Source organism: Bos indicus, chromosome 8, assembly GCF_029378745.1.
Source record: "Bos indicus isolate NIAB-ARS_2022 breed Sahiwal x Tharparkar chromosome 8, NIAB-ARS_B.indTharparkar_mat_pri_1.0, whole genome shotgun sequence".
Lineage (NCBI taxonomy): Eukaryota > Metazoa > Chordata > Mammalia > Artiodactyla > Bovidae > Bos > Bos indicus.
In genome coordinates this window covers 7,448,056-7,464,874 of record NC_091767.1, presented here as the reverse complement: position 1 = coordinate 7,464,874, position 16,819 = coordinate 7,448,056, and the positions used below count along the sequence as shown (strand labels likewise).

The following is a 16,819-nucleotide window of genomic DNA, read 5'->3' as shown; positions in this document are numbered from 1 at the left end:
ACTGAATCTCTGACAGCAAGGAGTTCATCCAGATGAAGTTCAATACTAGTAAATGATACCAGTGAACAATACAAATAGACCCCTCTTACAACAAAGATATTGTAGTCTCTTGTGCTGCTTCTCTTTTAAGATAGGTTTAGTCTCCGCCAAAAAAGATTTAGTCCAATGAAATGGGTTGTAATTAGAGATGTGAAACATTTAGATTTTTCATTCCCCTGTCCTTTTCCAACTTATGAAAATTTTTTTAAAAAATGAAAATTTCATTACTTCTAGGGTTCTTGATTATCTAAGACTTTAGGGCTGGGATGCGGGACAAAAACGGTAAGACTGAAATAACAGAATCCTAAATAGGATTGTTCTCTGCCGAACAAAGCAATGAGTGATGCCAGCTAAGGCGCTTTAGAATGTAAAGTTGTCGCTTCATTATTCAAAGAATCCCCAGACTTCGCTGTAGGGATGTGGCCTGGAAACATTTTCAGGAAGTCTTCTGGTCCAGCCCCCCTCAGTGACATCCTTGCAGAATTCCTTAATGTGGCTTCCATCCTGACCACAGCTAGTTTCCCCATTCCAGCCTACCCCTGCAATAGTGCCCATGTTTGGAAATTATTTTGCCTGCATAGTTATTGGGCTTCTCCTCACTTTAGATTAAAACCATAACCACATATAAATTACACTTCAATTTTTAAAGAACAAAAAGCGTAACTGCTCACCTCTGCTGACAAGTACTACCAGATCACACAAGGATAAGTGTGAGGAATTCCTGGTAGCCCCTTCCTTACAGGATTTGAGTCTGGGGTCTGTGGGAGTATAGGGGAGTTACAAGACACAAGCTGCTAAAGATTAGGGGCAGTATAGCTAAGGTTTCCTTCGAGTAGCTGGTTGCTGCTGCAGCTGCTAAGTCACTTCAGTCGTGTCCGACTCTTAGCGACCCCATGGACTGCAGCCTACCAGGCTCCTCCCATGGGATTTTCCAGGCAAGAGTACTGGAGTAGGTTGCCATTGCCTTCACCCACCAGTAGCTGGTTGCTGCTGCTGCTGCTGCTAAGTCGCTTCAGTCGCGTCCGACTCTGTGAGACCCCATAGACGGCAGCCCACCAGGCTCCCCGTCCTTGGGATTCTCCAGGCAAGAACACTGGAGTGGATTGCCATTTCCTTCTTCAATGCATGAAAGCGAAAAGTGAAAGTGAAGTTGCTCAGTCGTGTCTGACTCTTTGAGACCCCATAGACTGCAGCCTACCAGGTTCTTCCGTCCATGGGATTTTCCAGGCAAGAGTATTGGAGTGGGGTGCCATTGCCTTCTCCGCAGTAGCTGGTTAGGGAGAGTCAAATGGAAGGGAAACAACCCAGCTAGAAAGAAGAATACCTGGATTGGGAGACCATGCCTGATGCACTTAAAGATCATGAGGGGATCTCAGAGATCATTTGGTGCAAACCTTTTTGTCCCACAATCATCAAAACAACAACAACAACAACAACAACTCCCCCAAGGTCACAGAGCCCCATAAAGAGGGGTGCTTCCTGAGCATCTACTCTAACTAGGCGTAAAGGTTGTCAGATACCGCCCTTGCAGTTAACACACTCACCATGTGAGGGCGCCAGCGTTCTCTCTCTTGTGGCCTCCAGAATGCAACAGCGTGATTTTCGAACATTCCATCTGAGACTAGCCCAGAAATTCGACTTAAAAAAGTACCTGCCACTTATTGAGCACTCCTGCACGTCAGACACGCTAGCAGCTGTATATACTTATTCAAGTTTTCCGAAATCCTTATAAGCACGTTTTACACATGAAGAAGATAGACATGGACTTTCTTAACATCTTTTTTTTAATATGGACCATTTTAAAACTCTTTACTGAATTTGTTACAATATATTGTTTCTGTTTTATGTTATGGCTTTTTGGCTGCAAGGCATGTGGGATTTTAGCTCCCTGAGCAGGGATCGAACCCGCACCCCATAAGTTGGGAGATGAAGTCCTAACCACTAAACGGCCAGCCTTGGAATTCCTAGCCCAAGGATTTTAAGTAGCTTGCTTAGTACAGAACTAGTACAGGCAGAACCAGGATTCAAATCTGACTCCAGAATCTTGAACATTTATTAAAGCCCACCCCCGCCACTCCCAAAGAGTAGAAACCTAAGACCTGGAAACCCTGCACAACCTGGGTCTAGGTACCACTCCAAGCTGAAGTCTTTCAACTTCTCTTCAGCTAGAACCACTGGGGAATACGGCTCACTATCGACAGTCACAAGTCCAAAGAAGGGGACAACTGGAAGAGATCCCTGCCCGGAGCCTCACTCTCCGCCCTCCAAGTTCCCCAGGTGCCCCTGGAGACACATGAAACCTCCGCGATGCGGTTCAGGACCCCCAGCTCGTTCACTGCACCTGTTAGGACTGAGGAGCCCGGAACCCCTACCGCCCCAGGCATGAGCCCCGCCTCCAACGCTCAGCAGGGGGCGGAGCCCCGAGCGACCCCACCCTCGAGGGAGGAGCCTCGCCTTACGCGTCCTGGCCCCCAACCTCGCATCTGCCTCTCCACGAGGCTCCGTGCGGGCCTTTGGGGTCCCGGACGGGCCCAGGGCAGGTGAGTCCAGCCGCGAGCCCCACCAGCGGCGTCGCACGACCTGCGCGGGTGAGGACTGGAAGTCGCGTCCTCGGCGGTAGCGACCTCCCCACCCCGAGTTGGAAATGCAGGGCTTTTCCCCAGCTTTACCCTCATCACCTGTTAGCCGCATGAAAACTCAGTTACCGAACATTTTAGAAGCATCCCTCATGAAAACCCGTACCCCGGGTCGAATTTTTCTTTCTTTTCGGCTGTTTACCACTTTTTAACCTACCGCCCCACCCCCCACCACCCCACCACCCCCAGTGGAGTGCAGTGACCGTCTGCTCCGTCTTTGCACCCGCCTCTCCCGCACATCACCCGGAGGCGGCGTTGGGAAAAGCAGCCATTTTAGACTTCTGGGGATTGGGGGAGGGGTGGGGATGGTGGGGGGGGGCGTCGATCTGCAGAGGAAAGGGGACGCCGGCGACGCCCCCTCCCCTCCTCCTTTCTTTGTGGTCCGCAAGCCAGCCCCTTAGCCAGCGTCGCGCGGTTCACCGTTCGGGGGAGGGGCTCGAGGGTGGGTGGGGTGTCCCCTTGGAACCGGTGTCCCTTTGGCTTCTTGCCTCTTAAGGCTGTAACTGAGCCCAGCTTTCCATCTCCATAAGTAAACCTAAAAAACACATGCCCTTGTGTCGAAAGATCTTAAGGATCAGATGCATTTCAGACGGGAGCTTTTCCAGAAGCTTCCTCTGTTGGAGAGGACCAGGGCGCAGAGCTGGCAGAAGTTCAGGTCGACTTAACTGTGGCCGGTCTCCCTGCAGCCGCGCAGTTTTGTCAGGATACTCTGTCGAGTGTCTTGAAGGTCTGATTAGGGGCAACCACATTACATTTTAGTGAGTCTAAAGCGCCATCAAAGTAAAAATACATATTAATGTTATGGAATGTGGTGCTAATTAAACAGTGAGAAAACATGGATTGTAAGAGCCACACCCATTTCTGAGATTTTTAAATTCTTTTCAGAGTTACTGAAATGCAGTAGCTACCACCATGCCAGGAAGCTGCTTAGTTCCTTGTGTTTTCATCATCATTTGCAGGCCTGTGCAGTTGAGGAAGCTGGTGGATAAGTAGTATAAGAGTGGGGGGGATGCCTTCAGTGTCTTAGAAGCTGGGGTGCTGAGCACTTAGACTCAAACATATGAATGCCCCCCCACAAGACCCCAGTGGAGTGTGATGATTTGGGGCAGGAAGAGATGGGGGTGCCAGGTGACCTACATCAGGGTTAAAATGAAACCCCAGCTGTTTCTCAGTTACCAGGGCTAATTTTCTCTAGTTAAGCTGGATGTGGATCTGACATGACATGACCCCGTGACTTGTCACGGTCCTGAGCGCTGCGTGGTTGTCACATACACAGTGCTCCTGCTAGCAGGATGGTCCGGGCATGCTGAATCGGCATCTGTGTCTGTGTCCCTTACAGCTTTCTCTGTCCCAGCCATCTCTCCACTGAAAGAGGGGAGACAAAGCACCAGCAGTGGGCTGAGATGATTTGGGAAGGCAGACAGAGGAGGACAGAGAAAGCATGGAGATGAGCTAGGGCCGCAGTCCAGGAAAAAAGTTGACAAGGGCTGGCTCCTGTTCAGGCTGCAGGGTCAAAGCGGAGGACGCTTGTGGTGTGGTGCCTGGCATGTTGTTGGTGCTGCCTGGAGAAAGGTGAGGGTCTGGATGAGGCAACCCTCCTTGGGAAACTGGCTTATACCCTGCTGCAGCTGGACTTACTTTTTAAAAAATTTGGGGGGACATGTTATTTATTTTTATTTTTTGGCTATGCTGGGTCCTTGCTCTGCATGGGCTTTCTCTATTTGCAGTGAGCCGGAGCTTCTCTTGTTACAGAGCACAGGCTCTAGGCACTTGTACATTAGTAGTTGCAACTCTCGGGCTCAGTAGTTGTAATTCACGGGATTCACATATGCTCTGTGGCATATGGGATCCTCCCAGACCAGGGATCGAACCCATGTCCCCTGCATTGGCAGGGGGATTCTTATCCACTCCACCACCAGGGAATTCCTGGGGTTTCTCTTTGATCTGACCACCTCCGTCCCCAACCACATTCCCTTTTTGGCTGTATATGCTCTTAAAGTTGATGGCAAAAACGTGGCTACTTGAAAGTTTGGAACCCACCAGAAATGCTGGAGAAACCAGCTAAGTCAGCAGCCTCTTTCCTCGTTTCTGCCGGCAGGGATGCCAGAGGGGCCGTCTGTGAGGAAGTTTCACCATCTGGTTTCTCCCTTTGTGGGGCAGCAGGTGGTCAAGACAGGAGGCAGCAGCAAGAAGCTAAACCCCACAAGTTTCCAGTCCCTCTGGCTGCAGGACAGCCAGGTGAGTTCACTGTCTTCCAGCAGGTTCGTTCCATACCTCACTCCGGTGGGCCAGCTCCATCAACACAGCCTGTCCCTCCCCTCAGTTTCTGTTAAGACTTTCCATGCAGTTATTTCCTTTTTCCTGAGGGTAGCCACACTGGGACTCCATGCAACTCCTCCGCTGACGTTTCTCAGCCTCAGGTCAGTGGCACAGTGGCCCATGGAACTGTGCGTGAGCTGGATATTCATGTTCATGGTCTGAAGTGATTCTGGTGACTCTAGCTGAGTCCACTGTGCACTTTTGGTTGGAAACAGTATTTAATTCTCTGGGGCCAGCAAGGAGGTGAGGAAAGAGCATAGCCTTTAAAAAAATTTTTTTTTTAATTTACTTTTTAATTGGTGGAGAATTGAGCATAGCCTTTGTTCTGGGTTTCAGCCTGGCTCATCTTTGCCCTCAGCATCAGTCGGTATTCCCTTAAGGGCTCACGTGACTACTTGCTAATCTGATTTCTTGCCTCCCCCTCTGGCCTGCAGCTCACCCTGCCTTAGATCTCTCCCCAATCATGCTGAACTATTTGGAGCTCCTCTCACAGCCCTTCTTGCTTATGGTTTGACATGCTGATCTTCCTTTTTCTCCCTACTCCACCCCCATTCCTGTACCTTCATGTTACCACGGTAATTCCTAGTCTCCTTTGGATTCAGCCTTGCCATCACATCCTTTGAGAAGCCTGTTCTGTCTGCGCTGGGTGGGGGGAGAGACCCTGATGCGCTTCCAGGGTACTTTATATGTCCTCCTGTTGGCCCCTCATTCCTAAATTTGTCCTGTCTATTGATTGCAGGAGACAAATAAACAGGACAGGGGCTGTGACCTCAGCATTATTGTATTCCTAGCACTTAACTGAGTGTCCGGTACTTAGGAGACTTACAGTAATTGGTGGTAGAGAAACTTATGAGTTCTGCTGCTTCTTAGCTGTGTGCTCCTAAACAAGGTACTCAACGTCTCAGCTCTAGTGTCTGCTTGAGTTGTAAAATGGGGTAAACCACCTACCAGTTAAAATTGAACTAAGTAGACTTTATGCCTGGCACATAATAGGCACTCAGTAAATACTAGTTTTCTATCTTCCACCTTGCCCTTCTATCTCTCTTTCCTTTCTCTCTCTCTGTCTCACACATACATCCCAGTCTATAAAACCTCAGTTAGAACTGAAAGATGTTTGTAAGAGGTCTGCTAGAACTTCACATGTTTTCTGCATTTGAAGGAGGGCCTCAAGGAAGGGAGAGTGGTTAGCCCAAGCTGACATAGGCTGGCAAGGGGCAGAGACTGGAGCCCAAGCCCTCTAACCTCCAGGTCTGCACGAGAGCACCTGTACTCTTTGTCCACACTGTCCTGCAAAGTTTGCAGGACACAACTAATGTCCCTTTGTCTCTGGATCCCAGAGGCCTGCATCTTAGCATCTGCTGTCACAGAGCTGGCTCGTAGAAAATAATTTTTCATAACAGACTCAGAAGACTGGCTAATCCATTAAAAAATTGGAAGCATTTCCTCTTGGGCATTCTAGAGTGGCCCTGCATCCAGCGTACATCTCTTTCATTGCTGATACGATTGTTCCACTTGCTACTAATCATTTTGAAAACTGTATACTAAGTGCTCATATGACTGGAACAAAAGGCAAGTCCCGAATACTCAAGTTGGGAAAGCTTCATAGAAGAGGCAGAAGGGGAGACATTTATATTAGGATAAATGGCTGGATGCACCTCTTCCAGTCTTCCCCTTTCTAGGTCTAAAAGGCTCAGTCTTTGTGGACTGCAGTAACAGAACATGTCACACCAGGTGGCTTATAGCAACAAAAATTTATTTCTCACAGTCTGGAGCATGGGAAGTCCAAGGTCAAGGTGCCAGCAGATTCAGTGTCTAGTGAGGATCAACTTCCTGGTTTGTAGACAGGTGTCTTCTTGCTGTGTCCTCATGTGGAGGAAGAGGTGGGGGAGCCCTCTGCAGTCTCTTTTATAAAGGCACTAGTCCGATGTATGAGGGCTCTATCCCCATGACCTGATCACCTCCTGGAGGCCCCACCTCTAGACACCATCATATTGAGGGTAGATTTCAACATATGAATTTTGGGAAGACACAAATAATTCTATACCAAGCCTTAGATCATGTTCATCTTTTTCTAGGTCCATGGAAAGAAATTATTCCTTAGATTTGATCCAGATGAAGAAGCTGTGTCCCTGGGCAATTCCCTACTGTCAGAGCCTCTACGAGAAGGAGAGCAGAAGGACAAAGCCAGGCACCACCAAGAAGCCTCTGACCCGTCCTCCTGGTCCCCGGGAGGAGACAGTGCTGTCCCCAGTGGAGACGATGGTCTGCAGTGTTTGGGGGGAGACACCCCTGCAGGAGGTGCTGAGAGATGGCTGCAGGTCAGCTTTGGTTTGTTTGGCAGCATTCGGGTGAACGAGTTCTCCAGAGCGAAGAAGGCAAACAAGAGGGGTGACTGGAGGGACCCTGTTCCCAGGTGAGGCGTGGTCGAGTAGGCCATGGGCTGGGACTGCGGCTGTGCAGGGTCTCCGGGCTTTGCCTGGGCCAGGCTCTCCACCTGCCCTCTGGCAGCCCACTTCTGGGAGAGAGAACCCACTTCCCTGGCCACCGTGATGGCAGGGAGACTGTGGTCTACACTAGGGGAGTGACAGGAACCACCTGGCAGCTTGGAGAGCGGGGATAATTTTCCCAACGAACATGGCCTGAGTTATATCTACTTTCTTTGAGTGTTTGGGGTCATTGTTTTTAAGTTTTTTTTTGGATTTTGATCAGGACAATAGCCTGTACATTTTCTACTTTTGGCATCAAAGTTTGCAGCCAAACACATAATTGATCTTTGCTTACATTTTATATACATAAATGAAGATAAAATGTTCATTAAAAGTAAAACATTCTGATAAAAACCAACCAAACAGAAAAAGTAAAACACTCTGTAAATGTTAAGAACAGGTAGTTGTTTTGATCACTCAGATTTTCTCCATTCTTGCTTATTTTTTTGCTTATTTAATATGCCAAGCTCGGGAAGAGGAGCATTGAAATCCCCCACAGTAGTTGTGTTTTTATAGGTTCTCTTTGTCTTTCTTGGAGAAGGAAACGGCAACCCACTCCAGTATTCATGCCTGGAAAATCCCATGGACCGAGGAGCCTGGTGGGCTACAATCCATGGGGTCGCAAAGAGTCGGACACGACTGAGCGACTTGTGTGTGTGTGTGTGTGTCTTTCTAAGCACTTTAGGGGCTTTGTTTTGCTGCCCTGGGTCGCGGGCATCAGGGTCCCTGACTCTCACAGTTTCTTTATAGCTTCATTATTAAATAATCCTGTGCCTTCTGACTGCCTTTGGCCCTAATTCGGTTTCTTTTGACATTAACAGTGCTGTTCCATGTTTGGTTGGCTCACTCCCCGTACTTTTTTTCCACTTGTTTATGGGTTCATTTTTTTCCACTTATTTTAGGTAAGTTTGTTATCAACAGTGAATAGCAGGCTTTTGTATCTCTTTAAACTCAAACTGAAACTCCTTGTTTTGAAATTGGGTAACTAGGCTATTTGGATTTTCTTTCATCTGCAGTCTTACTGTCCCTTGTTTTCTTCTGTTGGATTTATCAGGATTTATCACATTTCTTTTCTTCCCCCTCTTTTTTTAAACCCCTGTTAATTGGGAAGTACTGCTATTCATCTTCATCCTATTGGTGGTAATCTTATCTTTAAATGATACCTGTTTTTTTTCCCCCCTGGGTTAATAACTATCAATTTTTTGATAGCTTTACATTAATAATCTTCTCCCTTATTATGAACACTGGTGTTTCACTCACTCTCCTGCCACCCCTCTCTCCAAGTTGAGACTTTTAAAATATTACTATTTCTACTTCTATACTTTTCTGTCATTTCTACCCCATCTTCTGTGTCTGCTGAGCTAGTTTAGAATTTTAGTTCCAGATGGCTAATTAACTAAATTGTTAGTTATGTATAATTAAATTCAGTGATATTAAAAACATACGAGGGGTGTCCTTTGTTAGGCGCCTCCTTCCCTCACACTTGGTTTACATTCTCAGGTGCTCTGCCATGACTGTAGACCTCAGATCGTGCAGTAGATGTTACAGGGTCCTGTGCTGATATCTTCACCCATCCTTTCCATCTTCCTCCACCTTGAATCCTGCTGATTTCATTTCCATTTGGGATGTATTTTTCCTTGAGTAATCACCTCAAATACCATGCACAGGTGTTTTTCTGAGTCCTGTTCCTCTCAAATTGTCCCTTAACTTTCACATAAAGATGCGTGAGTCTTGGCGTCCAGCTGCAGCCTGAGTCTCTCCCCTCACAGAGTGACCCACTGTTGCTTATCGGGGTTCATGGAGGTTTCTTCTCTGTGTCTGCAATTCAGGAAGCCCAGGGGAGTGAGTGTGATCTTGCCCAGGATGGGAGAGGGGCCTCCTTAGCATCGGCTCTGCCCTCCTTCCTAACAAGCCCTGCTTTGGGCCGTAGCCACACCTCCTGAACTTGAGACTCTTCTGTATGTCCCAAGTTGTCTTCTATGTATTGTTTTGATCAGGAAAAAGGAGAATATATATTTTTTCTTCTAATTACTCCATTTGGCTGTGAGAGTTTGACAGTTGTGGCAGAGCCATCCCTTTTGTCCTCTGGGACCTGAGCTTCTCCAGGTTTGTCCTGCGTGGAGTGGGAGCCGTGTGTGCACACAGGACCAGATGCTGCTGGCATCACCCTGTGGACTGTGGCCTCTCCTCTCTTCCCAGGCTGGTCCTACATTTCAGCGGGAGTGGCTTCCTGGCCTTCTATAACTGTCAGATGACATGGCGCTTCTCTTCCCCTGTGGTCAGTCCCGCCTCTGACATATTGTCAGAAAAGTTTCACCGAGGACAGGCCCTGGAGGCTCTGGGCCGGGAGCAGCCCATCTGCTATACGCTGTTGGACCAGCGATACTTCTCAGGCTTAGGTACGGCTGATGGCAGAGGGTGGTCCCCCGATAGACCTAGTGAGAAAGTCCCTTGTCCGGGAGGTGGGACACTGGGACCCACCACAGCTCTCAGGGCTCCTTGGCTCTACTTCCCTCTTTTTTTTTTTTTTTTTGCCTTGTGGCATGTGGGGTCTTAGTTGTCTGACCAGGGATTGAACCCATGCCCCCTGCATTGGAAGTGCAGCATCTTAACCACTGGACCACCACAGAAAGTCCCTTCCCTGTTTTTTAAAATGAGGGAGTTATCAGGCTTTTCTGACTTCTCTCCTACCCTGATTATATTGTTAGTCATAGTTGGCCTGACAGCCTCCTGGAGCATGACCTTCTAGAGAGCAGGGGTCACATCCCTCCATCCTTTTTTTTTAAATTTATTTTTAAATTGTCGTATATAGTAGGATCTGGAGAAGGCAATGGCAACCCACTCCAGTACTCTTGCCTGGAAAATCCCATGGACGGAGGAGCCTGGTAGGCTACAGTCCATGGGGTCGTGAAGAGTCGGACACAACTGAGCGACTTTCACTTTTCACTTTCATGCACTGGAGAAGGAAATGGCAACCCACTCCAGTGTTCTTGCCTGGAGAATCCCAGGGATGGCAGAGCCTGGTGGGCTGCCATCTATGGGGTCACACAGAGTCGGACACGACTTAAGTGACTTAGCAGCATATAGTAGGATCATGACAGTTCCTGCACCCAGAGGAGCACAGGCTTCTAGGAGCAGCATTTAGGGTAATTTAGCAAGAGAAATGAAGGCAATGGCACCCCACTCCAGTACTCTTGCCTGGAAAATCCCATGGATGGAGGAGCCTGGTAGGCTACAGTCCATGGGGTCGCTAAGAGTCGGACACGACTGAACGACTTCACTTTCACTTTTCACTTTCATGCATTGGAGAAGGAAATGGCAACCCACTCCAGTGTTCTTGCCTGGAGAATCCCAGGGACAGAGGAGCCTGGTGGGCTTCCGTCTATGCGGTTGCACAGGGTCGGACATGACTGACGCGACTTAGCAGCAGCAGCAGCAGCAGCAAGAGAAATACTCTATAAACTAGCTGCTATTGTGGACAGTAATCATAACAGCTGACGTTTTTCAGGTGACTGACTCCGCCTTGCCAGGCACACAGTTCCATCCTTACTGCTCTTCTGCAGGATGGCCACTTACCAGTTTTTCCTTCGTTCAGATGAAAAAATTGAAGCAAAAGACCCTTTGCTCTAAGAGCACAGCTGAGATATGAACCAGGTAGTCCACTGGTGAATTAGAAATTTTGTCTGACCGTGAAGTGCTTGGAAAGAGCAGTCTTTTCACCCATCCATCACTCCACGCATGCTAAACGTCTGCCTGCCACTAAGCCCACTGTCTCTCCTGGAGGAGAGTGTTAATAACCCAGCAGACTTGGACTCAACTTCCTGGAACTTAAGATAGACTGTGATAAATGCCTAGTGGAGGTTAAAGAAAATGCACTGTTGGGACATTTTGAAGAAACTTACTGATTCTGAAAGGAGAGGTCAAAGTTGACATCACAGCAAATGAGACAGGAGTAGAAAAAAATAAAATAACACCTTCTAATCAAACCAATATTATAAAGCAATCATCAATTAAAAATAAGTAAATATTTTAAAAAATTAAAATGTAAAAAATAACACCTTCTGAACACTTTCTATATTTCAGGCATTAAGCTTGACATTTTAAATAATAATAGCAGCTAGTATTTATTATCAGAGAAGGCAATGGCACCCCACTCCAGTACTCTTGCCTAGAAAATCCCATGGACAGAGGAGCCTGGTGGGCTGCAGTCCATGGGGTCGCTAGGAGTCAGACACGACTGAGCGACTTCACTTTCACTTTTCACTTTCATGCATTGGAGAAGGAAATGGCAGCCCACTCCAGTGTTCTTGCCTGGAGAATCCCAGGGACGGGGGAGCCTGGTGGGCTGCCGTCTATGAGGTCGCACAGAGTCGGACATGACTGAAGAGACGCAGCAGCAGCAGCGGCAGTATTTATTATTACTCTCTACATACCAGCATAGTGCTCAGCATTTGTATGTATGTGTGAGAATTCTCATTTTCTGCCCACAAAAACCGGGTAACCCACCCCCATTTTAGAGAGAAGGAGACAGAAGCTGAAGGAAGGCAGGAAACTCTATAGGGTCAGGTAGCTGGGTCTGGTTGGGCCAGGATTCACAGCCAGGCACTCAGATCCAAGCCTCTTTTGTTAATCTCTTTGCTATAACTTGGGCCATGTGTGAGTTTTATGTCATTTCATCTTTACAACCACCTCTGGGGTGTGTGCATACTAAGTCACCTCAGTTGTGTCCAACTCTTTGCAACTCTATGGACTGTAATCCACCAGATGGGTAAGTGTTAGGAAATCCTTCGCAGATGGTGTGACTGACTCAGTGCAGTGACTCCCTTGAGAGCCCCAAGGACGAGTGGTTCCTCCTGAGGTGCTCCCTACGCTAGCTTTGCTCTGTTTTATTAATTTTGTGGCCAGCTTTTCTTATGGACGTTTCCTTTTGCCTTCCCTCGTCCCCTCCCCACCTTCTTCCAGGGAACATCATTAAGAACGAGGCCCTGTTCAGAGCCGGGATCCACCCGCTTTCTCCAGGCTCCCTCCTGGGTCTTCCACGCCTCGAGGCCCTGGTGGACCATGTGGTGGCCTTCAGTGCAGACTGGCTGCAGGGCAAATTCCAGGGCACACGGCAGCACACGCAGATCTACCAGAAGGAGCAGTGCCCTGCCGGGCACCAGGTGGTCAGAGAGTCCCTGGGGCCGCCGGGGGGCTTCCAGAGGCTCACGTGGTGGTGCCCCCAGTGCCAGCCCAGGTTGTCAGCAGATGAGCCCAAGCAGCTGCAGCCCTCCTAGAGCGTCCAGCCTCCTCCTATATGGAGCTTTGCCCTGAAGGGACTGTAATGCCGGAGTATTGCAGACAGAGCTGTGGGCAGAGATTGGGACTGGGCACAGGAATTGGGTGGTTGGGATGCTAGGACTGTTGATGTCCATCTCACTGGAGTTCGGTCTAGGGCGGTTTTCACAAAGTTTGATTTTGTTCTCTGCTAGTTTTGGTTAATTCTTCCTATCTGATCCCCATTGTGAAAGATGAGACAAGTCACAATGGCACTTTAGGGAAGACCTCCCGAAATGACAGTGTGGCAGAGCAAGTGAGAGCCAGTGGGAGACAGCCAGGCCCAGCTCTGCTTTGCAGATGTTTTATTTGGTTTGGTTTTGGTTTTAAAACACTGGCTGGAGTTAAGATCCTCCATTTGAGAACCAGGAAAAGGGAATTATCATCCTTCTTTTTTCCTCAAGAGGGATCCAGGGCTGAGGGGGAAGTAACAGGAGAGTAGTGCTCGAATTTAGCCTCCCGATTGGACCCTTCCCGTGGGACAGAGACACCAGGAGAAGGAGGAGAGACAGGATCAGGGAGCTGGCCATGTTCCTGGTGTGTCCAATGGGTTATAGAAACAAAAACAAAACCTTGTTTCCTCCTCAAGGTGATGTATTTGTGACTACTGACAAGCTCATCAGTACAGGGATCAAAGTTGTTAGCGAAACCTCGAAGAAACCAGGACATGGAAATAAAGCTGTTCATTACTTTGTGCTGTCATCTTTATTTGGTAGGAAAGATTCTTTCACCATACGTAACTGAGCTCTTTGTGAAGGCACCGTGTGAGACGTGTTGAGTTGGCCAAATGGGTCTGCTTACAAGGAGCGGGGCTGGGAGGAAGGCAGCCATGCACTCGTTACTCTTGTCTGTCTGAAGTCACTGAGCTGCCCACGGTGGGGTGGGGAAAGCCACCTGATGGCAGGCACTGGCTGGGGGCCAGGGGGTACCCACACAGGCTGCTTCCTGTAAGTTAGTGTCTGCAAGGGGCTGGAGTACAAGAAGGGCTGGGCTGGGCAGACATCACAGCCTGCATGTGAGTGGACACTCACTGAGATTAATAGAAAAGGGAAAATGCTGTTGGCAGTTGTTGAGAAAAGAAGCCACAGAACTAGAAACAGCAGTGGAAGTGGAAAGGAACAGAGATGGGAGGGTCACCAAGGTGATGGATGTCAGCTGACTGGATGTGGAAGTATGGCTGGGGAGGGGCTGAGGATGGCTCAGGCCTGGCAGCTGAGAGCTAGAGGAAGCCACCCCGACTTTGCCCTTGAGATAGAAAGTCGAGGGAACTGAGCAGGTTCCATGAGGAGACAGACCTTGTGCGCTGAGCTTGGGGTACCTGTACCGAAGCAGAGGACAACAGCCAGGAAGCTCGCTGCCAGTGCAGGCTTGCAGACATGGATTTGGGAGCTTTCCTTGGAGCGGAGGGTCAGTTCGAGAAGGTTAACAGGGGTACTCGTGCGGCCTGAGAAGGATGGTCACAGGAGAGCCTTAAGATCTTTTGTATAAGAAGCAAGAGATGACAGAAGCCAACTGGAGATCAGATCGAAGAGGAGGAGAGAACTCTGGGGGCAGCCAGTGGTGCACAGGACAGAGAAGAGGCCTCTGAATTTGACAGTAGGGCAAATTTGAGGTCATGACCTTCGAGAGCCAATTGTGCAGAATGGCAGCCAGTCTGTAGGGGCTGAGGACTGGGTGGGAGCCCAGTGAGCTGTGAGGGAGCTCTGCTCTTCAAGAAGGTGGTCCTTGAAGGAAATGAGAAAGAGGATCACAGACGGAAGTGATGTCAGGATGTGTGTATGATCGGGTGAGGGGGAAACCAGGATGAAGAGAAATACCAGTGCCAGCATGTAGAGAAGCCTGGGCTCAAGTAGGAAAAGAAAAATAGACACAGAGAAAATGAGCTGGAGGTGAGGTCTTTTGAGGCACAGAGTAGGAGTTAGGGAGCTTTTGTAACAGCTGTGAGGGGAAGTTAGAGCTCAAGGGAAGGTTGTAGAACCAGGCTGGAGACCAGAGTAGTTAGTTGCTCCATTTCCCGACCTTGTCCAGCAGTCTCTAGTAGCTTAGGGTCAAAAAGAAGAGCTATGCTGGATGAACCCATAGTGGAAGGTTGTCAGGGTAGGAATGGTAGAAAGCCAAGAGGGAAAAGGAGATTCCTTATTTTATCATTTAAGTTGTTAAAATTCAAGCCACATAAAATTTTATAGAGCAAAACATGGGAGAATAATTCTCAGTCTACTCTGTCCTCTCAGGAACTGACTTATCACTTCTCTGACTTCAGTCTGTAATGAGGAAAATAGTAGCACCTAGTAGCTGAGTTGTGAAGGTTGATGACCACGTTTTCAGTTCTTCAGCAGAACTGCATGGACTGGGTTCCATGTGGAGGTGACAGGGAAGCAGAAACACGAAAGAAAAACACGGAAAACACGGCTGCCGCGCCCGCTCTGAGATACCATTCATCCTGGCAGGAGGTTCGTGGCAGAAAGTCTCAGGTTAGTTCTGCGAGGAGGAAAGGAAAAGCCAGTAGAGGCAGACTGAATGAGGATGAGAGAAGAAGATGGTGCTACAGCACCTACAGGGCTAGGGTGGGGTGAACAGTGGGAATGACGCCTGTGGCCCGTGTGCCTGTTCGACGGGAGGAAAGGCTTTGCTTGACAGGCTGCAGGTGAGGGGTGGAAAGTCCAGGTTTCACTTAGGAGTAAGAGGTGAGATATTTGGACTCCGCAGGTGTTAGGGAAAAGATTTACTTACGAGCTGGAGTTTCATGATGATTGACATTGTAAAAAGCTTGGAATTTAATGTGAGGCTTCAATGGCCTTCAGTTCAGTCGCTCAGTCGTGTCTGACTCTTTGTGACCCCATGGACTGTAGCACACCAGGCTTCCCTGTCCATCACCAACTCCCGGAACTTGCTCAAACTCAAGTTCGTCAAGTCTGTGATGCCATCCAACCATCTCATCCTCTGTTGTCCCCTTCTCCTGCCTTCAGTCTTTCCCAGCATCAGGGTCTTTTCCAATGAGTCATTTCTTCACATCAGGTGGCCAAAGTATTGGAGTTTCAGCTTCAGCATCAGTCCTTCCAATAAATATTTAGGACTGATTTGCTTTAGGATTGACTGGTTGGATCTTGCAGTCCAAGGGACTCTCAAGAGTCTCTTCTCAGTGGCCTTAGCCATTCAATAATTGTTTTTTTAATTTTTTTACAAATGAATAGGATTTATTAAAGAGAAGGAAAGTACTAAGCTCTCAGCATGGACACTGAGGTGGGTAAAGAGTCCCCCAAAAGGTGGGGATTATAGCAGTTTTATATCTTTACTAGTATTAATTACATTTTTGGTTGCTTCCTTGGATCTGATTGCTGATCATTTATCAGGCCAAAGACACATTGAAAAGCAGTGACAACCCTAGACAGCATATTAAAAAGCAGAGAAATTACTTTGCCTACAAAGGTCCATATAGTCAAAGCTATGGTCTTTCCAATAGTCATGTACAGATGTGAGAGCTGGACAATAAAAAAGGCTGAGTTCTGAAGAATTGATGCCTTTGAACTGTGGTTCTGGAGAAGACTCTTGAGAGTCCCTTGGACAGCAAAGAGATCAAACCAGTCAATACTAAAGGAAATCAACCCTGAATATTTATTGGAAGGACTGATGCTGAAGCTGAAGGTCCAGTACTTTGGCCAGCTGATGCAAAGAACCGACTCACTGAAAAAGACCCTGAAGGCAGGAGGAGAAGGGAATGACAGAGGACAAGATGATTGGAAGGCATCACCAACTCAATGGACATGAGTTTGAGCAAACTATGGGAGATGGTGAAGGACAGGGAAGCCTGGAGTGCTGCAGTCCATGGGGTCACAAAGAGTCAGACACGTCTGAGCGACTGAACAACAACAAAAGGACACATTGCAAGAACTCAGGACAGAGGGTATAGCTTCAGGCTAATGGAGTGAGATGTTTATTGAAAACAAGACCGAGGTCTCAGAGTCCTACACTGACTGCCTAGCAGTTTCTCCCTCAATCCTCGCCTCTAGAGATGGAGACTAAATG

The 16,819-nt window shown here is 48.3% G+C and overlaps 1 protein-coding gene across 3 annotated transcripts; it reads left to right on the top strand.

Moving 5' to 3' along the window:
- Window positions 1-2,449: 2,449 nt before the first annotated feature.
- Window positions 2,450-13,488, top strand: NEIL2 (nei like DNA glycosylase 2). 3 transcript variants are annotated; one of them, XM_070794396.1, is made up of 5 exons: window positions 2,450-2,579; window positions 4,774-4,913; window positions 7,070-7,407; window positions 9,764-9,879; window positions 12,443-13,488. In XM_070794396.1, the coding sequence occupies exons 2-5, from the start codon at window positions 4,776-4,778 to the stop codon at window positions 12,754-12,756; spliced, it is 906 nt and encodes a 301-aa protein (XP_070650497.1). In that variant the 5' UTR covers window positions 2,450-2,579; window positions 4,774-4,775; the 3' UTR covers window positions 12,757-13,488. The 3 variants fall into 3 exon arrangements, with proteins under 3 accessions (XP_070650497.1, XP_019821355.1, XP_019821356.1); XM_019965796.2 differs by having other exon boundaries at window positions 9,680-9,879; XM_019965797.2 differs by having other exon boundaries at window positions 2,507-2,627; window positions 9,680-9,879.
- Window positions 13,489-16,819: the final 3,331 nt, after the last annotated feature.